The 23,239-nt window shown below is 43.5% G+C and overlaps 1 protein-coding gene across 6 annotated transcripts in view; it reads left to right on the top strand.

Moving 5' to 3' along the window:
- Positions 1-23,239, top strand: part of Sidt1 (SID1 transmembrane family member 1) — a 94,873-nt gene that overhangs the window by 47,171 nt on the left and 24,463 nt on the right. For 4 of the 6 annotated variants that reach the window (XM_052740763.1, XM_052740761.1, XM_052740766.1 and 1 more), the window contains 8 exons: positions 324-407; positions 2,548-2,635; positions 4,307-4,378; positions 4,957-5,050; positions 14,295-14,338; positions 19,919-20,002; positions 21,705-21,850; positions 22,531-22,604. In XM_052740763.1, the coding sequence (XP_052596723.1) occupies positions 324-407; positions 2,548-2,635; positions 4,307-4,378; positions 4,957-5,050; positions 14,295-14,338; positions 19,919-20,002; positions 21,705-21,850; positions 22,531-22,604 (686 nt within the window). The remainder of the gene's footprint in view (positions 1-323; positions 408-2,547; positions 2,636-4,306; positions 4,379-4,956; positions 5,051-14,294; positions 14,339-19,918; positions 20,003-21,704; positions 21,851-22,530; positions 22,605-23,239) is intronic. The other 2 variants (XM_052740764.1, XM_052740762.1) reach the window with 1 other exon arrangement.

The following is a 23,239-nucleotide window of genomic DNA, read 5'->3' as shown; positions in this document are numbered from 1 at the left end:
TTTTGTTTTAGATTGTTGTCATGACATTTAGATTGTGTCCTTTCTGCAACACAAGATCTTAACAAAAAAAATAGGAAATATTATATACTTTAAGGCAATCTTTTTATAGTTCTCTTCAATATAGAGTGATCCTGGCATGTTAGGTCAACGTCCACACTTTAAGAGGAGCATTTCATGACTGTTCTGCAGAATACTTTCCATGGTGTCTAGATTAGAAGATTCCCCCCACCTGTGATCCAGGTAGTACAGCCCCGTCACACGCGTATGGAGTGACATCACGTGACAGGGCTGATGCTCTCTTTTTTATCTCTCATGTGCTTTAGTGTCCAGTGTATGATCTGGACCACAACGTGGAATTCAATGGTGTCTATCAGTCCATGACCAAGAAAGCTGCCATCACGCTCCAGGTGAGACATTGCTTCTGAAGTCACGAGGGTCGTGGGGTTCAACTGATAGTCACGTACCCAGCATCCAAAGGAGATGGCTCTCCATTGTGTACCTTGGATCTCTTTTCTTTCTGATTGGTTTAAAAATGAATAGTGCGGGGCTGGGGATTTAGCTCAGTGGTAGAGTGCTTGCCTAGCAAGCACAAGGCCCTGGGTTTGGGCCTCAGCTCTGGAAAAAAAAAGTGAACTCTACTAAAAATGAATAGTGCTCTTTGCCTGCAGTCAGTGCCTGGGTGGTGGTGGGCCATGCTACCCTTCCAGGCTTTCTTTCTTTCCCCTTGGGGGTTCTTGGGAATCTTCAGTGGAGTAGGACATATATCTAACAGATCACTTACAGGGTTAAGTCCAGATGAGGTCCCAATTTATTCAGTGAGAAGTGACAATTTAGGGTAAAACTTATTACAACCATTAAGGCAATTTAACACGTTATAATAACTTCTGCCAGTAGCACTCACCAAAAGTTGGATTCAACTCCAGAGAGAATAACAGATTCAAAGGTATAGGACCCTTATTCACTCAGCATTTTGCCCTTTTGGTATCTGTGACTAAACTGTTACTTCAGTGGTATTTTATAGCAAACATGTACATATATTATGTCATCATATCCCAAGAGACATTCTACCCCAGTCTCTGGGTTGGTACTTAAGAAATCTGTGACTTGATCTGTCTGTGTAGCATATGACAACTTTGTTGTTGATTAGTAGACAAAAAATGCAGAGAAGCTAAGTGTAATTTAGATATCAGACCTAAAATTTTTCTATCAGTCAAACTTCAGATTTTGAGCATCTCAGACTTAATACCCCAAATGTCTTGCTGTCCATGTTTATTTCTTCCTTAGTATACCAGAATGATGTGGTCCCCAATTTAAAAAGGACACACACACAAATAGCAACAGTAGGTGTTTTCATTTGCTTTCTAGTGCTGTATAAAACACCATGACCAAAGGCAGCTTGAGGAAGAAAGAGTTTATTTGACTTACACCTCCACGTCACAGTTCATCATGGAGGAAAGCAAGGGTGGGAAATCCAGGCAGGAACCTGGAGGCAGGAACTGAACCAGAGGCCATGAAGGAACACTGCTTACTGGATTTCTTTCCATAGCTCGCCCAGCTTGCTTTTTAATACAACCCAGGACCACCTGCCCAGGGCACCGTCCGCAGTGGGCTAGGCCCTCCCACGTCAATCATTAATCAAGGAAATGCTCCACAGACTTGCCTACAGACAGATCCTAGGAAGGCATTTTCTCAGTTGAGAGTCTCTCCTCCCAGATGAACCTAGTTTGTGTCAAGACGACAAGAAATATTATACCAGGCTAATGAAGGGCAAAGCATAGCCATATCTACCGTGTCTATCTTCTATGGATCTGGCAATAAATTGCTACTTCTCTTCTCTTTTCTGAGCATGCGCTTCAGTTGTAGACATTTTATAAGTGAACTAAACACAATATCAGAAATTTGAGCATGATAAAAATGCCTTGGTTAAATGTGTGGTTATTTTGTTAACCCCACTTGAACCAGACTAAAGAGGAATGGGCACAGAAGTCAAAGCCACCACAGCCACAGCTCAGTCCTCCTTCCCAAGTCCTTCATCTCCCTATCCTGCATTATTTATTTAAACTACTTACAGCACGATTTTAGAGAAGTTATTTATTATTAGATTTTAAAATTAAACAGATAAATTGCTGTGTTGCTGTGTGTGCCTGTAATGCCAGCGCTCAAGATGCTGAGGCAGGAGAATCAAGAGTTCAAGGTCAACGTGGGTTACGTAACAATATATGTGTGCTTATATGTACATGTATTTATACAAATATTATTTGTTAAATCTAGGCTATTGCTCATTGTTTTATTACAGCACTAAGTCCTCAAGTGGGCACAGATTTTGAAATTCTCCATGTACTTACTTATACTAATTTCTTGGATGACATAATGTTCATGACTGGTCTGGAGTAGACAACGGAGCTGCGCAAGCCCTTTCTGGGGATTTAGAGGACAGGCGTGAACTTTTCTTTTCTTCCTTTCTCTTACTGTCCCTCACCCCCATGGAATTCTCCTCCTGGCTGTCTTTCTTCCCTGCGAATCATGAGGTTGTTATGTCTTACACAGAAGAAGGATTTTCCAGACGAGCAGTTCTTCGTGGTGTTTGTGATAAAACCTGAAGATTACGCATGTGGGGGATCATTCTCCATCCAGGGTAAGAGGCACCGAGGGATGCTTGGGAGGGAGGAAAGGGAAGCCAAAAGCTCATCTCTATTTACTGGGAGCCTAGCAGCATCAACTTGACGAGGTACTCTAGAGACACTTGGATAAATAATAAAATGAAGATAATCCTATATCTAAAGGCAGTATTGGTACTACAAAATGTCATTCAGTACCTTCAGCTTTCTAATACAATGTTTTTAATTCTTTGAACATCTAATACAATGTATTTTAATCATGTTCAACCCCTACTTCTATGCTTAACTCTTCTCCAATCTGCCCACCACCTCTCCACTTCCTCCCAACATCAGGTCCTCTTTATTTTTTACATAACACACAGAGTCCAATTTGCAATGACTGTATATTCCTGGGTGTAGGGTCATCCCCTGGACTGTGGTCAATCTATGAGGGGCCACACTTTTAAAGAAAACTGTCTTTTCCTTCCCCAGAGGCCATTAACTGTCAGTAGCTCCTCAGTTAGGAGTGGAGCTTCATGAGCTCCTCTCCCTCAGTGCTAAAATGGTGATTGGCTTGACTTTGTGCAGCTTTTCAACTTTTTGAAAGTCTTATGCCAGGCCGTGTAAAGTGAGTTCGCTTAGTTGGCATTTCATTTGCTTTTGTGATGTAAATGCAAAAGGGTCTGTTTCCTGGGCCAGTGAGACTGACAAGCCAACTGCCTTGAGTTCCATCCTCCATCCATCCCTGGATACTCTATGATGGAAGGATAGAATCAGCTCCAACAAATTGTCCTACACACGCGCGCACACACACACACACACACACACACGATAGAGAGAGAGAATAAATGCAATAAAACCACTATTAAAAGTCCATTTCCTAATATGGAGCCACTTATATGGATCAGCAGTCAGCCCTTCCACAAAGGATGTATAAGGAAAACCTGAAGTTTGCCATCTCAGTTGCCAAAATTGTACCCGACAAGACAATAAGAAAGCAGAATGCGCTGACTTAGCCTGACAACAAGGGTTATATAAGCTCCGATGCATATACAAATCATTGTGTTACCCAGAGGGTAGAATAGACTGTTAATTGAGAACACAGACAACACCTCCCCCTCGGCCCGCCGCACGCACCAATGGACCACATGTCATCAACACAGAGGGTGTTTTCTGTTGGCTGTAACATGGCTCCCTTGATGACAGGTGACATTTCTGCTTGTGTGTGCTTGAATCTCTTAATTAGGTAGCTCTATAGGCTTACCAGTGCCTAATGCTCCTTGAGAAACTCTAGGGCCTTTGATGACCAGGTAAAGAAAAACAGATTTTCACTGGCTAGGAAAAAAAAAATGCAAGCTAAAGAGGATGTAGCTGTCTGTTTGGGGCACATTTTTCTTGAGAAGGTCAAGTCTTCTACAATGGAGAAGGAAGGCTGCTGTTTCACTTCATGTATGTCACCTGGTGCTTTTAACATGCACTCGAGCAAAGGCCAACCAGAGAGTCTTAGCAGAGGGACCCCTGATGGCTCAGATGTTGGATTTTACTCCAGTTCTTGTACAGTGGTCAGAGTGGATTCTGGAAATTGTCTAGTACAGCTGTTCAGAAGGGAGGGACCTCTGATCCACTGCGCTTTGTATCTTGTCTGTTTGTGTGGTGTTGCTTTGTTTTGGGTTTTCGTTGTTGTTGTTTATTTCTTTGTTTTTTACCAGAAAATGAAAACCAGACCTGGAACCTGCAACGATCAAAGAACCTGAAAGTGACCATTGTCCCGTCCGTCAAAGGTTGTTTTGGGCTCTTGAGTGTGGTGGAGAGATTCTCAGGTTGGGAGATCTATCACGTAATTCAATGTTAATGCCTTCCCCTCCAGGGGAGCCTTCCTTCATAAGAATACTGAAGTCTATTTAACCTGGAGATGGAATTAGATCTTTTTGAAGAGAAATGGACATAATAGGGGTGTGGTTTAGTGGCAGAATGCTTGCCTAACTTGTATGAGGCCCTCCAGCATAGAAAAGCTTGGAAGGGGGTTGGGATAGAGAGAAGGAAGGGGGAAGGGAGAGAAGAAGAAGGGAGAGGAGGGGAAATAAAGGACATGAGGGAAGGAGAAGACAGGAAAGAGGAGACTCAATTCTAGAGTTGTATACACTGATCCCCCCGCAACCCGCTTCCAAGGGCAGTCATCGCTGTGAAGCTGTTTGTGGGTGGCATCAGGGTAGCCTCCCATACTTTGACAGCTTCAGTGAAAATACATTGGGATTTAAGAATGGACGTGATGGAGGCTGAGTCTGCAAGCTGTGCTGCTCCCAATATAGCCCTCCTCTTCCCAAGGACAAGCTGACGAAAGCTGTTTCTTTCTCCCCAGAATCCGTGTATGTGAAATCCAGTCTTTTCAGTGCATTCATTTTCTTGTCCTTCTATTTGGGATGCCTGCTGGTCATGCTTGTCCATCATGTGAGGTAGGTTCATGGTCTTCATCTCTGTTGCCTCCCCATCTGATGCTTAGAACACGGGCTTTGGAACACCTTGACTGGCCAATAACTGAGATCTTGGGCAAGCTGCTTGTCCTCCTGTATCTGAATTTAAGGTTTCTCATCTGTGAAAGGAGACAACGGTTGACTCACTTGCGGGTCTGAAGTCAGTGTCCCACATAACACACAGGTAGAGTTTTCATTATGAAACCACAACAAAAAAAGCAACTGGGCCATTCTTATACCTGAGAACATTCGCTGTAAATCACACAGACGGCAGGAAACCATCAGCTTTTCCCAGCATAGAGTCTAGAAGCAGAGTTAAGCATTCTGTCGAAAGTAAGCTCAATGCCTAAATAAATCTGGAGGTACAGCCCATCGCAGGCGTGACATGCTTTGATACATATTATTACCAGGCACACCAATTTCCCAGTAAAATGTTCTTTCAGGACAAAAGGGAGAGGTAGGTAAGCTGCAATCTGATCAAGGGAATGCCACTGCCTAAGGATTTGGAACCCCTGGTTAAAAACAAAAATAAATAAGATTTTATAACACTCCTGGCCTCTCTCAGCGGGGCTGAGCTTTGAGAATTCTGTTTTTGTTATGCTTTCTGTGAAATAACTACAAAAGGATGGCAGGAGACTTCCAATAAACAAATGTTATTTTCCCTCTCCTCTTAAACTTGGGGGCGGGGGCGGGGAAGGCAGCAGAGAGCTGTGAGCACACTAGGCAAGACGCACAACGACTGTGAGGAGAGCTCCTTGACAGAGCAATCTCAGTAGCAAAGGCCCATCTCTCCCTCAGCAAACAACTCTCTTCTATACCTTCAGAAAGCCTTTGAGTTGAGATACTGCCTTCAGAAACCCCGCACTCCCCGCCAGGGGCATGCCTAGAATCCCACCACTCAGGAAGGGCGGGCAGCTAGGAAGTGTAGAGTCTACACAAACTACTTAGAGAGTTCAAGGCCAGCCTGAGCTACAGCATAAAGATTCTGCCTCTGGAAACCAAGGGCTGGGAATGTGACTCAGTGGTTAGTGCTTCCCTAGTGTGTGTAAGTCCTGCTGGGTCTGAACCTCAGCACAACTGAAAAACTAAATGAAAACAGGTCCACCACCAGCCAAACATGGGTGGATTTAAGCACCAAAATAATTGGGAATTACGCATTATCTGAAAAAAATGAAAATATATGAAGAAATAAATACCCACAAATATATATCCAGTGAATTCAACAAATCTAAGACAATGACTGTCCATCAGGGAAAGGTGCTTCCAACAAATACGGATGCTAAAATGAATGTATCTCCCCTATAGCAGACCAAGAGCTGACTGGTAAACACAGAGGAAATGCTCAGGTTTGAAAACCATTTGCAAACGTCACAGCTAACACTAGCTCAGGTTAAGAATCGTCAATAGATCCAGGTCTGGTGGCACAGACAAGTGGGAAGGCTGAGGAAGAGATTTGAAAGTTCAAGAAGTGCCTGAGCTACAGAGTGAGTCTTAGCCTGAGCAACTTAGTGAGACCCTGCCTTAAAATAAAAGGTTAAAAAAACAAGTCTGTGGCTGTAACTCAGTGGTAGATCACTTGTCATACCCTAGCTCCCCCCACCCCAAAACGAAGAAAGTAAAGCAAAGTCGTCAATGAATGCTAAGTTGAGGGGAGTCAGACGAGGAACAGGGTATTTGTGTAGCTTCACATATTGCTAAGCCATAAGGGAAAAAAATAATAAATACACAGTGGGGAAATAAATCACATGGGCCTGTCAATCAAAATAAATACTATCAAAGAGAAAGTGAGCAATGCGTGTCTCCAGGTATGACACCACTCTGGGAGGGGAGGGACACAGCGTTACTCCTTGTAGCTTCCTACAAATGCATATTTTGAATCTAATCAAGTGAAAACATTAGACACAGAAACTGTCATAAAAGGGGCAAAAGGATATGCAAAGGATCCTATTAGAGGAGATGATAGGTGTGAAGCTAAAGGCAGGGCGTGACCTCAGATTGGTCACTTAAAGAAAAAGTATGCCAGAAAGGATAGTTTTAGGCCAGTTGAAATTAGAAGACAAACAGTAGATGAAATTCTGTAATCCTAGCTACTCTGGGTGTAAAGGAGGAAGATCTCGAACTCAAGGTCAGCCTGAGCTACAGAGTGATTCAAGGTCAGACTGGGCAACTTAGGGAGACTCTGCCTCAAAACAATAAATAAGCAGTGGGTTAGGACATAACCCAGTGGCAGAGTGCTTGCCTAGCATGCATGAAGCCCTAGGTTCAAGGCCCAGCAACACATTAAATAAATATATGTGCAAGTGTTAAATTTATAGAATTTGATATTTTCTTCACTCTATAGAAATGTGGAGGGTAAAAATCTGTAATAATTTCAAATGACTTTCAAATGGCACAGAGAAGTTAATATACATATAGATGAGTACATGCTGGAAATTAATATACATGTAGATGTTGTTGGTTGGTTTTGCTCTTTTGGGGGACCCGCCATCCAGCTCCCAAATATATCACACACAATGGCTTATTCTTAATTATAAATGCCCAGCCTTAGCTTGGCTTATTTCTTGCCAGCTTCTCTTAAATTATCCTGTCTATCTTTTGCCTCTGGGCTTTTACCTTTCTCTTACTTCTGTATATCTTACTTTCACTCTTACTCTGTGGCTGGCTGGATGGCTGGATGACTGGATGGCTGGGTGGCTGGGTGGCTGACCCCTCCCCTTGTTCTCTTGCTCCTTCTGTTTATTCTCTCTGCCTGCCAGCCCCACCTATCCTTTCTTAGCCCAGTTCTTTTTTAAAACAATCAGGTGTTTTAGACAGGCACAGCAACACAGCTTCACAGAGTTAAACAAATGTAACATAAAAGAATGCAACACAACTTTGCATCATTAAACAAATGTCCCACAGCATTAAAAAAGTGTAACGCATCTTAAAATAATAGTCTATAACCTGTAGATGACCACATGCTATAAAGTAACATATGTGCAGATGAGTACACACTATACATTTGGGAAAGAGAACTGAGACAGAGCTAAAGCCAGGTTTATTGTAGACACTAGGGAGGCAGAGGCAAGAGGATTGTTGAATTCCATGTCAATCTGGGCTACTGCGTGAGATCCTTTCTGAGGAGAAAGAAAGAGGTGGGGAAGGAAGGAAGGAAGGAAGGAAGGAAGGAAGGAAGGAAGGAAGGAAGGGAGGGAGGGAGGGAGGGAGGGAGGAAAGGAGGGAGGGAGGAAGGAAGGAAGGAAGGAAGGAAGGAAGGAAGGAAGGAAGGGAGGAAGGAAGGAAGGGGAGGGAGGCAGAGAGAGGGAGGGAGGGAAGGAGAGAAGGGGAGATGGAGAGAGATGGAGGGGGAAATGCCAACAAGTGAATCAAGGTAAAGGATGTATTGACAGATATTCTATTTTCTCTATTCATCCTTGAAACATCCCTGTAAATTTGAAATTATTTTAAAATACAAAGTTAAAAGCAGAGCTGGACAAGGTGGTGCCTACTTGTGACCCCAATGCTCAGCACTCAAGAGTTGGAGGTAGGAGGATCGGGAGTTCAACGTCATTTGTCCTTGGCTCCATAGTGTGTTTGAGGCTTAAATGAGATCCTGACTTTAAAAAAAAAGGTATTAAAAACAAAAGCTGAGGAAAGTATATACATGAAGGGTACAAGTTACTGTTTCTAATGTGTTGAATATAAGTGTATATCTGCTATGCGCCTGACAGTGTGCTGTGCCCTTGGGGGGTTATCTCACCCAATGCCCCAGCCACTGTTACTGGGATACTGTGATTGTTACTACGTGGAAGGTTAAGGAATTTGAAGCACAGAGGGGGTAAGCAATTTGATCAAGGATTCACAGCCAGTACCTGAAGGAGTTGGGATTTGAACTCAGGCAGCTGGGCTCTAGAGCCTGAAGTCCTCAACAGGCTTGATCCAAGTGGGTCTTGAGTGGTAGAGGCATGTGACACATGGCAGTCCTGAGCCATTGAAGTGTGACCACCAGCCTACACCTCAGCTATGCTTGTACGGGGCCCAAAATGTTCCCGTTTTGCTTCAGGCGGCTCCAGGGTCACAGGCAAGAGCCCACATTCTGCCTCTTAGCAAGACGTCTTTCTTACGTCTGAGGTTGAGAAACCAGAATCCTTTCTCTTCAGGCAGCTGACACGCGCCAGCAACACCCAAACAGATGAAAACTGAGCTAATGGCCCACTCTTAGTCACCGTCTCTGAAGCTGTCTGTCGTTCAGCGGCTGAAGCGAGCGGAGTCTTTGAAAGTTGTGCTCAGATGATGCTGTTGAAAGTTCACAGCAGACGACTTCGCTCCGGTCAAATGCACAAGCATAGACTCTTTCCAAATATAGACACACTGAAATAGAAATCTAGAGACCTAGAACCATTTGGCATCCTAAATAGGGGACTAGACGGAGGGGAAGTGCTAATAGGAGAGCTGAGTGAAACCAAGTTTTCCACTCAGCTATGGGAAGCTCTCTCAACCTAATGCCATTTGCTCGGTCAGTCCTTATATTGTAAGATTAACACATGTGGGATTTATAGCCCACCCTATGAGTTCGTAAGGAACACTTAGAAGGGCCATGGCCCCAGGTCTTAGGGAAACTAAGAGCTTTCCCAAGTATCTTCCTGATGTCCTGTCACACAAATACCATTTCCTTCTCACTTCCACCTCCCATCTCATGTGTTTATTCATCCCCCTACAAGGGCTGTGCAGGCTTGGAGTCAAGCACTGAGTATGTGTTCTCTTGTTTTTATCAACCACCTTACACTCTCTAAGTCCAACCGCCCGGTTCTGGGTACTTATCCTTCTCATTGATTCTTTCACCCACTGCCACGCTGTCACTTTAAAAAATGACCATATACAGCGTACAGCAACCTTAGAAGACTTTGAGTTAGCCAATGGTTCTGTTTTGATTAATATCTCCAAATGGTGCATTTAGGAAAAAAAAAATGGCTTCGTTGAGAAAATAAATCATAAAGCATCAATTCGTTTCTTGCTGGTATACAATCCAGAGACGTTTAGTATTACCACAGCTGCACTCTTAAATCTCAGCTGGATGTCGTCACAAAATGTGACCTGCTGGCAGGTCCAAGAAACTGTCAATCCTAGAACAGCCTCAATAGCACTTGGTCTCTGTACTCCAGCAGGCTAGCCTGGGATTGTGGGATCTCAGGGAGAGCAGATAGGTGTGAGCCTCAGAAGAGTTCCCCCTTATGAGGATGAACGAGTCATGAGGCTAGCCCAGTTTCCAGACTAATTGTCCAGGTGCACCCATCTCGGTCAGTCTAGCATAGTTCCCATCTGCTGTTTTTTAAATTTGCTAACTAGATACTTCCTACCTCACCTTAGCTGTGAAAATTACTTAACTCCTCTCATGAAAAACTGTAGCAGTTCCAGAAGCTAATTCAAGCATGGGTAAAGCTCATTACTGCAAATATAATATATTACATATGTTATACATAATATATAATATAATATTTATTATATATAGTCTAGATGGTCACTTGCCCATCAGCATCACCAAATTTGATCAGAAAGACCTTCCCCACAGCATCCTTCTGGTTGGAATAGTCAGGCTGATCCCTATCAAGTACCATCTTGCTTTTTTTTAAAAAAAAAACAGAAGTTAACAAATTTATCCTAAAATACATATGAAGATGCAAGGGACACGTAATAGCCAAGAACTTTTCATTTATACATATATTATTTTCTGTATCTACTCAAGTCTGGGAATCATGAGAGAAAGAAAATACAGGGTATTTGTCATTCTGAGAGTAGCTTAATTCACTTATATGATTATCTCCAGTTGCATCCATTTTCCTGTGAATGACATAACTTCATTCTTCATTGTGTGTGTGTGTGTGTGTATATATATATATATATAATTTTTTATACATTCCTCTGTTGGTGGACACCTAGGTTGACTCTGTAACTAAGTTATTATGAACAGTGTAACAATAAAGACTGGCGTGAGGGTGTTTCTGGGACATACAGTCTTGGAATGGTGTGGGTAGGTCATCAAGTAGGTCTATATTCATTTTTTTGAGAAACTTCCATGGTGACACCACAGTGGCCAGGCTAGTTTATTTTGGCACTGGCAGTGTATGACGACTTCCATTGTCCATATCTTCTACAATATGTGTTGTTACTCTTTTTTTTCTTTTTTGTTTTTGTTTTTGTTTTGCAAGACAGGGTTTCTCCATGCAGCCCTGACTGTCCTGGAACTCCCTCTGTAGACCAGGCTGGCCTTGAACTCACAGAGACTCACCTGCCTCTGCCTCCCGAGTGCTGGGACTGAAGACATGCACCATCACCACCCAGCTTATTTTCTTGATGACTTCCATTCTGACTATGGTCAGATGAATACTCAATGTGTTTTGGTTTGGATTTCTCTCATGATACTGAGATTGAACTTTTTTTTTTTTTTATGTTCATTGGCCATTTGTATCTCCACTCCAGAGAACTGCCTGTTCATTTAATTAGTCCATTTATTGATCGGGCTGATAGTTCCTTTCTTACTTCTTTTTTTAAATTTGTTTTTATTTTAGATACTAACCCTCCATCAGTTATAGAGCTGGCCAAGATTTATCCCATTCTGGAGGCAGTCTCTTTGCTTGATTAACTGCTTCCTTTGCTATACAGAGAGAATAGCAAAAAAAAAAAAAAAAAAAAAAAAAAAATCTTGACTAAAAAGAACAAAATTTAGAGGACTTGACACTTCTTGATATCAGAACGTATTCCAAAGCCTTGATAATCAAGACTCTGCAGCTGATACAGTGGGCTAGAGGAGGGAGGCCAAGAATAAACTCTTCTGAAAAATATGTTTATGCTTACTTTGTGTATTCGTATCCATGCACGCGCACACACACACACACACACACACACACACACGCCTGAGCACAGGCCACACATGTGGAGGTTGACAAGAGGATAACGTGGGAGCTAGGGAGGTGTTTCTCTCTCTCCACCACATGGCTTCCAGGGGACCCAAGTCAAGTTGCCGGGTTTAGCAGCCACGGCCGCCACCCATTGCGCTGTCTTGCCAGCTCTCTGTGAAATTAACTCTTAATGGTCGGTTTCCTACAAAACCGGGCAGTAGAGAAAAAGGTGTTTTTCTTTCGAAAGTGTGGTGCTATTAAAACTAGATATCATATAAAGAAAGAAACAGTGATGTGGGCTCCTACTTCATATCATAAACAGATATTAACTCAACCATGGATCAAAAACCTAAGTGGAAAAGCTAGAACCATAGAACTCTAAAGAGAAAATATGGTGTAAATTGTGGCCTTGGATTAGGTAATTCTTTCTTAGTCATCGAAAGGACAAACAAGAGACAGAGGAAAAAAATATGTTCTATAAATTGAACTTTATAAACAAATGAGACACTTTATGTTTCAACAATCACATCAATAAAGCAATACCATTGTCCACAATGTGGGATAAAAATGTTTGCAAATCATTTATCTAGTAAGGGTCTAGTATCTAGATAATACAAAAACTCTTACAACTCAGTAATAAAAAAGAGATTATTTAAAATGAGTTAAGGGGCTGAAGAGATAGCTCAGAGGTTAAGAGAGCTTCCAGCTCCCCCAGAGGACCCAAGTTTGATCCCCTGCACCAGTTTACTCAGGGGGCTCACAACCACCTGTAACTCCAGCTTCTGGGGACCCGGCGCCCTCTTCTGGCCTCCGTGGGCATTGCACCCATGTGCACATAACCTGTACTCAGACAAACACATATACACATAAATTTTAAAAGTTTAAATAATTGAAAAATGGGTAAAAGATTTGAACAGACACGTCAAAGAAGATGTATGGATGCCCAACAAACATGTGAACAGATGTTCATCATTAACTCTTAGAAAATGCAAATCTAAGCTGCAATGAAATGTCAAACTCTCAAGGTTAGGCATAATAAAATTTTTTAAATAGAAAATGAGAATTGGCAGAGCTGTAGAAAAATGGGAGTCCTCAGACTTGGCTAGTGGGAATGTGAAACAGTGCTTGCTCTATAGCCCTTGTGGAAAACAGTTTGGGAGAGTAAAACACAGGGTGGCCTCAGGCCTCCCCTTCTAGTTATATACCCAAGAGAAGTGAAGATATATCTATAGAAAAAAAAAAAACATGAATGCCGGATGGTGGTGGCACACACCTTTAATCCCAGCACTCGGGAGGTAGAGCCAGGCTGATCTCTGTGAGTTCAAGGCCAGGCTGGTCTACAGAGGGAGGTCCAGGACAGGTACCAAAACTACAGAGAAACTCTGTCTCGAAAAAAACACACACACACCCCAAAAAAAGAAAAGAAAAAGAAAGAAAAAAACATGAACACAAGTGGTCATAGCAGTGTTATTTTAATACATGGCAAACAGAAACAATAGGAAGTTTTCATCAAAGGAAAATAAATGAGATGTAGTATACACACACATACACACACACTGGAATATGACTCAATGTTTCAGTATGGATTAACCTTGAAGATAGGCTGTATCAAGGAAACTAGTCAAAAAAGTCCACATGCACAATGATTTCACTTATAGAAATTTTCCAGAAGAGGTAAAGTTACAAGGACAGAAAGTAGATGAGCAAGGGCTGGGGGAAGGGGACAACAGAAAGCAATCTCTAACAGACACAGCTTCCCTGGAGGGGGCCATGAAAATGTTCTAAAACTGTCATGGGGACAGTTGCACAAGTATTTGAATATATTAAAACGTGCTGAGTTGTATGCTTTAAAAAACACATGCTATGATGTTATGTTTACATCTGAAAACAAATGAAGGTTAATAAATAATGTACCTGCCTGAGAATGGAATTACTGGGTTATATGATCACTCTGTGTTTGGCTCTCTGAGGAACTGGCAAATTGTCACCCAAAGGGGCTATCCCGTTTTAAACTCCTACCAGTAATTTTTCCAAAGGGCCATTTTATTTATTTATTTGTTTGTTTGTTTTTGTTTTTCGAGACAGGGTTTCTCTGTGTAGCTTTGCGCCCTTCCTGGAACTCACTCTGTAGCCCAGGCTGGCCTCGAACTCACAGAGATCTGCCTGCCTCTGGCCCCCAAGTGCTGGGATTAAAGGCGTGTGCCACCACTGCCCGGCCAAAGGGCCCTTTAAAAGCGATCCTAGAAGACAAATTTTCAACAGAGTGTGTAGGAAGCTAGTGCAAAATGCTGACTCTTAAGAGAATATGGACATGTGCATATGTATGTATTTGTATTTATGCTTGCTTGCAGGTTTCAGAGGAAATCCATTGATGGAAGCTTTGGTTCCAGTGATGGTAAGAGAATTCTTTGGCTAATTCCTGATCCCAGATGATGTTGCACGGGTACCCTTTGTCTCTCTTCTTTCTTCCCCCTTGATTCTTTGCCCAGAGTCCTCCCATCCACAAACTTTCTACAGATGGCAGAGCTAGTGAGAAACGGTTTTATGGTTGGTAACTATTGAGACATGGAGCCCACACAGACTCTGTACCTGGAATGCCCTTCAGTTATTCATAGAACACTTGCCAACCATTCATCTTTTCTAGAAGCTGTCTCTGCACAGGGATGTAACTGCTCACACCCGTCCGTATCCCTAAGCTGACTTGGGGATAGCAGTGAGTGTTATGATTGATACTCTAATGCAGGAGGTCCTGGCGGTAGAGCCAAGGTGCCCCACGGTGGGTGAGAGCCAAGACGCCATGCAGACAGCGCTCAGTGAAGTTTTATTCGGTGGGGGGAGAAGGGAGAGAGAGAAGGAGGGAAAGAGAGAGACAGAAGGGCGAGGTGTCGAGAGGCACGCACCTCGTGAGGGGAAAGCAGAAGAGAGAGGAAGAAGGGGCGGAGTTTTCCCTTAATAGACTTCTAGTCCGGGCATAGGATGGCGCCAAGGGGCGGGATCAGAATACTAACAGTGAGACTGTGTTATGTCAGCTCTCATGCAGTATACTTTTCCCTTGGAAATTAAGAAAGCTTTGTGCATGTATGTGTTTAAGCATCTAGAAAATCAGAATATTTGAGGCTAGAAGCACAATTTAAAAAATGTAATAATTGAAGAACCCAGCATAATTAAATATCCGGCCCATTCCTCCACTCTGAGAATTCCCACAAAGGGTTTTAATTGTCTGATATTTTTATGAAAACTTAAAATTTCAAATGTGCTCAGTTTGACAAAGCCCAGATCACCATAAGCTCTGAGACTGTTTGGGAAGGAGTGAGAATTGAAAGAGGCAGGTGGGATGGACTTCATTTGAAGTCAGGTGGAGCCGATGTTTAGTTCTGTGCTTTCCACAAGACAGAATCCTAGAAAGATACCAACTGACTGCTACCTCCACCCAGCAGGATTTTCTCCCTTTGCTGGAAGGCTTTTTGGTGTTTACATTTGTCTTCCTTGAGAAACAGCTAGACTGTTTTTCCAGCCTCTCCCCGCCGCGGGCACTTTGTTTTTAATAAACATTCAATTGCCAATATAAAAGATTGAAAAAACACCTGCTCTTGGAGTTTTAAAAGGCCAAGCTCTGCTTTCACTGTTGTTTATAAAATGTTCCACTGAGTTTGCTTGGAGCTCACCTTTTCTACCCCGCTCCCCAGGTTTTGCTAATAATAGCAAAATGTACACAACATAAATGTAAAGTATGTAATGTAAATTAAGCCCTTTAGAACTTGGACCTAGATCCAGGAGGTTCAATTTCATTAAGTGCCCTCTGCATGGAAGGTCTGTTGTTTCTTTCGATGTCTATATAATGTAATTTTGTGATTACTACAATCACTAAAGGAATCCCATGTCAAGAAGGGTCGCTTAAGCATCAAAACATACTTCAGTGGGGCTCAGGCCTGAACCAGACCATTGCTGAAAATCAGATACACTGAAAATAGCTAAGAGCTAGAAGCCCCCTTCAGATGACAGACAAAAATGAGTGAGCAAAGAGGGTTCATGTGGATCCACATAGCAATGGCAATCAGTGCAGAATACACTTTGGACCCACTTCTATACCAGAGGACCCCTCCTTGCCTGCAAATCAAAGGAGGGTAGCTTCCAGGGTCGATGATGGAGTGTGGTGCTCTGGTCTGTTTCTCTGCCAGCCCCTGCACTCTCTACTCAGAGGGATATTGGGGGAGATGGACTAAGGCTCACATCCTCATGAGGCAAGGTCAGAAGACGCCACCAATTTCTTCTCGTGTTCTCTTGGTGTAGAGTGTACCGTATCCTTATTGTTAAATAAGTCACTATAGAGAGAGAGTTTCGTGGCTGGGGGTGTAGCTCAGGTTGGCAGAGTGGCACTCTAGCTTGCTCCAAACCCTGGGTTAGATCCCCAGCACCACATAAACTGAGTTGGTGCATGCCTGTAATCGTAACACTTAGGAGGTGGAGGCAGGGGGATCAGAAGTCTTCCAGATCATCCTCTGGAGTCCATAGTAAGTTCAAGACCAGCCTGGGATACGTGAGACCCTATCTCAGAAGAAGTGGGGACATCAAGTAAATGCACTTTTAGAATTATTAAAAAGTCCCCCCTCTCTCTCTGACCATAATTTTTCTCAGTATCAGCATTATTAACATTAGAAGATTCATAATTCTTTGTTGTTTGGGATGTCCCATACATTGTTGGATTAAAGTATACTTCCTCCTTGAGACAAGTACAAGTGTCTTGGCCAGACATGGCCAGATATCTTCTTGGGGTAAAACTGGAAGATCACCAATTTACATGCACCAGCTAGGCACAGGTTGAGGACGCCTGAAGAAAGCAGGTGTTTTCTTCCATCCAGGAAGTAGAAAACAGGTATGCTTGCCACAAAGGGCTTTGAAATAGGGAGGCGATACTGAGCCTTTGTGCACAGAGAAGCTCCAGGCAGAGCTGGCTACATCTCCAGTGTCCCATGACCTTGAGCGAGCCAAGACCTAACTGGCCAGAACCAGAGCAGAAGAGGGGCAAGCTCCAGCCAGCCAGGGGAGGACCGACTGGTGACCTTCAGGCTTAGGGAGCTGAGGCTGGTGAGACCAGCTGGGAGAGAGAGCCGGAGAGGAGTGTGCTACCTACCAGGAGACACTCACAGGAGGAACGGAGCGGGGATGGGGGGGGATGAGGCTATAGAAATGTCTTTCTCTCCCATCAGCAAAGTGTCTGTGAGGAGTAGAAAGTCAGTGGAACTCAAAGCAACAGGAAACACTTGGAGGGCTGGGCTCAGAGCAAGAGCTAGAAGCAGGTTCTCAAAGCGGAAGCAATCCCACGAGACTTGACACGTTGTACTGTCCACTCACTGGGAAGCGGGACATGTTGCTTATGTGTGGTCATTATTTTGCTGTGTGTGTCTGTGTGTGTGTCACACACGCACATATATCAATATGTTATGCCTCTTAAATATATATAAATAAAAACCTAATTTTGCACAAAGAAGGTAAGTTTCAGCAGATAGCACAACGAGTCGCTCTCTACCCGGTGTCTGCCTGGCTGGGGAAGCCGCTTGACCTCTCAGCACCTCTATTTTATCATCTTTCAAATGGCGGTAATAAGAGCCCCCACCTCATAGGGCTGTTGAAAAGTCCAGAGTGTCTGACACAATGCGTTCTCTTCAGTCTGAAGGAGTGGCAGCCTCCGTCCCGGCAATGGGAGCATCAGGAACGGCGGCGGTGGCTCTGGTAATAGCGGAGCTTGTAGTCGACAGGACAGGGGCAGTGGCCAGACTCTGTGTTCTCATGAAGCCAGAACTGGCCCCGAGTCGAAAGGAGACAGCCACACGTTCACACAGCAGTCTCTGTGCCCCAATTTGATTCTTAACATTCAAGAGTCCGAAGCTAGGCTGGGAATATAGCTTAGTGATAGAGTGTTCGCCTATCACATGCAAGGCCCTAGATTTGATCCCCAGCACACACCCATATGCCCCCTACACCCCACATACAATGTGTCTAAAGATAATCGTTTCTCAGCTTTGAACTTGAATGGAAAGCATGCATGATGTTGACGTCATGCTGTGTCCTTAAGGGCTAGCCCAAGCAAGTGCAGAGATCTGAGCTCTCTAAATAATAAATATATCAAGCCCAGAAACAATGCCAGGGAGAGTCTCCATCCTGCAGGCCCGGGGAACACCTTCGCCTGCCAAGAACACTGCATCAGCTCCAAGTCTCGTTGACTAGCTGAGGCAGCCCTCAGCTCATTCACCAAAGGGAAAAGGGGAAATGAGTGTCTTAGGCCATCAGGTTTGACTCGTCTGGAAATCCTGAATTTGGCACTGAGTTATTCTCCCCCGTGGAGGAAATCAATGGGGACACAATGAGTTTAAAAATAAAAACATGGAATGAAGCCTGGAGAGCTGGCCTCAAAAACTATGACTTTTTGAGAGTTAGTTCATCAAGGGAACAAAGTCTGAAAGTAGGATGAAGAAAGCTGACTGTGACTAGGAAGTCTTCGGAGCTGTTGCATTTTTTTTTTATGTATGTGGCACACTGTAGCTTTTATGTAACAACAAATAACATTTTCAGAAAAATCACCGAAATATATTGAGAGCACAAATGTTTCCAAATATTAGTTATGTTCGCTGAATGCCCTTCCCTATCACATCATAAGACACTACTGAGTTGCCTGGGAATGTAGTTGAGTGGTAGAGAAACTGCGTGAACTATGAAAGACTCTGGATTCAGTTCCCAAAGTTCTATTGAAATGGACGAGGGAAGGAGTGAGGGAGGCAGAGAGGCAGAGAGGCGGTGAGGGGGGTGGGAATAAATCACTCTAGGACCTTTTGTTGGTCATGTGACCGGCAAGCTCACCTCTCAAAAAGGGGAATTGCTCCAGATTGCCACCAGCCCTTCAATATCTAAATCCTTGGCAAACTTCAGAGAGCAGGGAAGGAATGTAGCTTTGGATTCCCTCTATGAGTTTGGCTCCAGCAGACACTGCGGCAAGAGATCAGAGACACTGCCTGGATGCCTGCCAGTTTTCAGCCTCGTCTCCCCATCCATTTTCCTATCTCTCAGCAATGGATTAACTATAAGGAATAACACCTTTCCTGGTAGTCACAAAGGAGGCTGAAAGTATTTTCCTGTTGTGTGTGGTGGGGTGACTCTGGAGACAACCCCTGGACTCTCAGAGAAAGCGGACCACTCTCTTTGTTACTAGGAGTCCCGGGCCACACTGAGAATGTTTGAGTCGGCTTCAATCTATCAGCAACCCATTAGCAACAGATGTACCTGATCTACCCCCTTAATACCCCTCAAAATACGTCAGGCTTTCTTCCATGTTTTCAATTGTTGTGCTCATCACTTCTGGCTTTAGTGAGTGTAGTAATGTCCTTCTTACCCATAGTTAGGATGCTTCTAAATGATACAACCAATCAACCCCAAACTATGGTGGCTTAATAATAGACCATTAGTTCTGCTGTGACTCTTCCGTGGAGACACTTGCCACAGTGATTCTAGACCCACACTTTTTCACTCCTAGAACTTTGCTGTGCTGCCAAGTTAACTTTTCTTGTGTAGGGTCACATGGTAAATATATCAGCTATTTGGAGACATATGGTCTAAGTTGCAACTACCCATGTATGTCATTGTAGCAGAAAGCAGCCATATCTGTACCCAAATGAGGGGGACTACATTTTGATCCAGCTTTGTTCTTGAATATTGAAATTTTAATTTTGTGTAGATTTTACATGCCATGAATTATACTTCTTTTGAATTTTCTCTGCAAATAAAGAAATTTAAAAACAGGTCTCCATTTATGAACCATACAGAAAGAGGTGGCAGGGTGGATTTGTCCCCGAGACCCGCAGTGATGATTCCTATATTCAAGTGGGAAGAAAATCATATTTAAAGGTTTCTGCTGAGTGATTCGGCTACTTCAGCAGCTGAAAGGAAAGCATTTCTCTCCTTTTTGTTTTGTTTCTTGCTGCAGGCTCTGGAAATATGGCCGTGTCACATCCCATCACTGCCAGTACCCCTGACGGGAGCAACTACGGGGCAATAGGTACTGCCTACAGTGAGTCCTCTGGTAGAACTCTGTCTTTATTCTGCAGAGATTAGTGCAAAGGCTTCTCCAGCCACTAATCATTGTGAGCATGGGTAAGCCAGCTGCCCAGGGACACTGTCCTTATATGTACAAGGTGAACTGGCTAGATATTCTGGAAAGTTCCTTCCAGCACTCTCTATGGTTCTGTTGTTCTGTTTCTTGGATCGGCTAGCTACACTTGAGCAGAACTCACTACAATGGTTGCCATCAACCACCCAAGGCTCCCTTGGGACTTAAAATTTTTTTATTACATCTTTATTTATTTGTCTTGTTGGGGGGAGAATGTGCCACTATGCCTATTGGGGATCACAGGACAACTTGCTGTAGTTGGTTATGTTCATGTACCGCGTGGGTCCTAGAGACTGAACCCAAACCAGCAAGCACCTTTTACCCACTGGGCCCCCTCACCAGCTCCTTGGCTCCTTAAACTTTATTTATTTGTTTGTTTGTTTGTTTGTTTAGTGTGTGTGTGTGTGTGTGTGTGTGTGTGTGTGTGTGTGTGTCTCGTATGTGTGTACAGGTGCACATGAGTGGAGGTCAGAGGACACTTCTAACTCAGTTCTCTCCTGCTACTCTGTGGGAAGTGGGGATCAAACTCAGGCCATCAGGCCTGCGCACAAGGTCCTCCATCCTCGCTGCCACCTTGTCAGCTCCTGAGGAGCTGAGTTTAGGGCTTGAAAGACATATCCCAGCCAGCCACTGTCAAGTGACCAGTTCCTTCCTCCTCAGGAATCAGGGAAGTAGGGCGTTAGAAGTCTGAGACAGGGCTGCAGGTGAACACGGCTGTAGCAGAACAGTCCTTCACCCTAACTGAGTTCCCAGTGAGCCTGCTCAATGCCACCTGTGATTCACTGGGCAAGCCTAGAAGTCATTAAGCATCCTGAAAGGAACCAGACCCGCCCCCATACCTATCTTATAGGGCAGGAGTGCAGGAACTGCCCCTGCCATGATGCTTGTGGGCCTGTGAATGGTGCACTTGTTCCATAGAGGGTCTGTAGTCCTGCCCTGTTAGACTATAACTTTGAGCAGGTGGGCTCAGTGCAGGCTACTTATTTTTAGTTCTGTTAGAACAGGGTTTTTTTTTTTTTTTAACCATCTGAACAGAAGAAATAAAGCGGAAGGTAGGCTCGGCTCATGCGCTCACGCTGCACAAATCCCATCTGCTCTAGAACATTCATGAGAACAGAAGAATCCTTCCCGAGAATGCTGTTTTCATTATGTAACGATGGAAATGGCATGTGGGGGGTTTCTCTGAATAAAAAGTCTGCGAGAAATGTACAGCAGTTGGATATGCATGTGTTTACCCACATGCATGATAGAAGCCATAAATAACCCGGCACGTGCGTGCTTATACATCTGTGTTCACATATTAAAATATGAAACATGAAATACAAGCGCAAATGTTATTTTTGCATCCAGATACATACAGAGCAGATGCTAGTCTATTCTTTATAGTCAGCCCTAGAAACAGACAATCAAATATAAAATATAAAGAAATAAAATGAAAGCGAGTCCATTTGAGAAGGCAGCAGAGGAGCACGTCATGTTGGCAAAGAGTTAATCTGGACTAACACAGTATTTTCTAGAATGAGTAAGCACTGTGCTTTTTGCAGAGGAATGACCTCCATAGCCTGTTCCTGGCTTTTCAAGGCAGATGAGTTCTCTGTTTCAGATGAGTCGAGTTCCAGTCCTGGAAGACAGATGTCTTCCTCCGATGGTGGACAGCCATGCCACTCAGACACAGACAGCTCTGTGGAGGAGAGTGATTTCGACACCATGCCAGATATTGAAAGTGACAAAAACGTCATCCGGACCAAGGTACCAATGCTCCCTGACCGTGGTTTTTGAAATGGAAGAAAGTTTGGTAGTAAAATAAACTTCACCAGTGCCTCAATTTCCTTAATTTTTTTTCCTTTGAAGGGGAGTCAAAATTCTAAAGGATTCAGATGAAACCTAGCTAGAGCCTGAGACAATAGCCTCTTCATCAAATGAAACAGAACCTGAAGTGTTTGTGAATAGGGAAGGATAAAGGGATCCAGCCAGATGGAAATTGAGATTTGCCTCAGGGCTGCTCTGGAAACCATCCTCATTTCTGTACATACCATACTTTGAGAGCGAAGCCCATTTCTTTCCGGCATATGTTTAATATATTGTATTTTACCTACCAAAAGATAGGAGTATACATCACACAGTTTCAACTGTGTGCAATTTTGGAACGACATAGAGCAGGTCTGAACGCTGAGTAGGCAGTGCTTGAGATGTGTGAAACATTCAGTACTCCTGATAGGAAGAATTCCGGCATCAGCCAGATCCTCGACATGCCAAGGAGAATGGTAGTGTTTTCATTGCAGTATCTGGAGAAAAGTAAAACTAAAGGAAACGTCTTTGATGAATAATTTTAATCTGCAGTGGGGATGAAACTGAACTTTCTAATGTTCTCCCTTGTGCACAAGAAAAGCCAAGTTGGCCTCTGCATTCTCTTCCTATTGGTGTCCTAGATGTTCCTGTACCTGTCAGATCTGTCCAGGAAGGACCGGAGAATTGTCAGCAAAAAGTATAAGATTTATTTTTGGTAAGTAGTTGACTAGTAGGTTAATAGTTCCCTTAAAAGTACTGAATTACTTAAATCCATTTGTTTTTATGTACATGTGTAATGAAGTGCTGGAGATCAAACCCAGACTCACATATGACAGGGAAGGCAAGTCCTCGACCACTGAGCTACATTCTCCGTCCCTAAATTCTTTACATTTACATTTTTCTTTGTAAAAGCTACTACCCCTTATATCACAAGGAGTTAGTGTTTAATAAGGCATGTTATGGATGATGATGATGCCTCCAACTTGTAACAAAAAAGACCTGTAATGTGGCCATTCTGGTGGGCATGTCCTTCCACCCAGTCAAGAGGCTGAGCTGCCCAACAGGGGGCCTCCTTCTGCTCAGAAAGCTCTAGACTAACTGTGGTCCTCTTGTGACATCCGCTCTCCGCCCCCTACCTCCATTTTTGTTTTCTGAAGAAGAATCCTACTTCTGGATACAGACATTAGAAAGAAGCCAGGGGGGCGAAATAGAATTTCGTAGTTGAGCTCTCATTTTGGAATTAAGTGTTATCTGAGAGCCTCCACAGGTTGCTCCTCGCCTGTTACCTGCATCTAATCACATTTAATCTAACAATGCACTAAAGGAGTAATGTGGTTCCGTAAGAAGTAC

Source organism: Peromyscus californicus, unplaced genomic scaffold, assembly GCF_007827085.1.
Source record: "Peromyscus californicus insignis strain IS unplaced genomic scaffold, ASM782708v3 Scaffold_16__1_contigs__length_79575227, whole genome shotgun sequence".
Classification (NCBI taxonomy): domain Eukaryota; kingdom Metazoa; phylum Chordata; class Mammalia; order Rodentia; family Cricetidae; genus Peromyscus; species Peromyscus californicus.
Note: the sequence above shows the minus strand (reverse complement) of the source record. Positions and strands in the feature narration are given on the sequence as shown.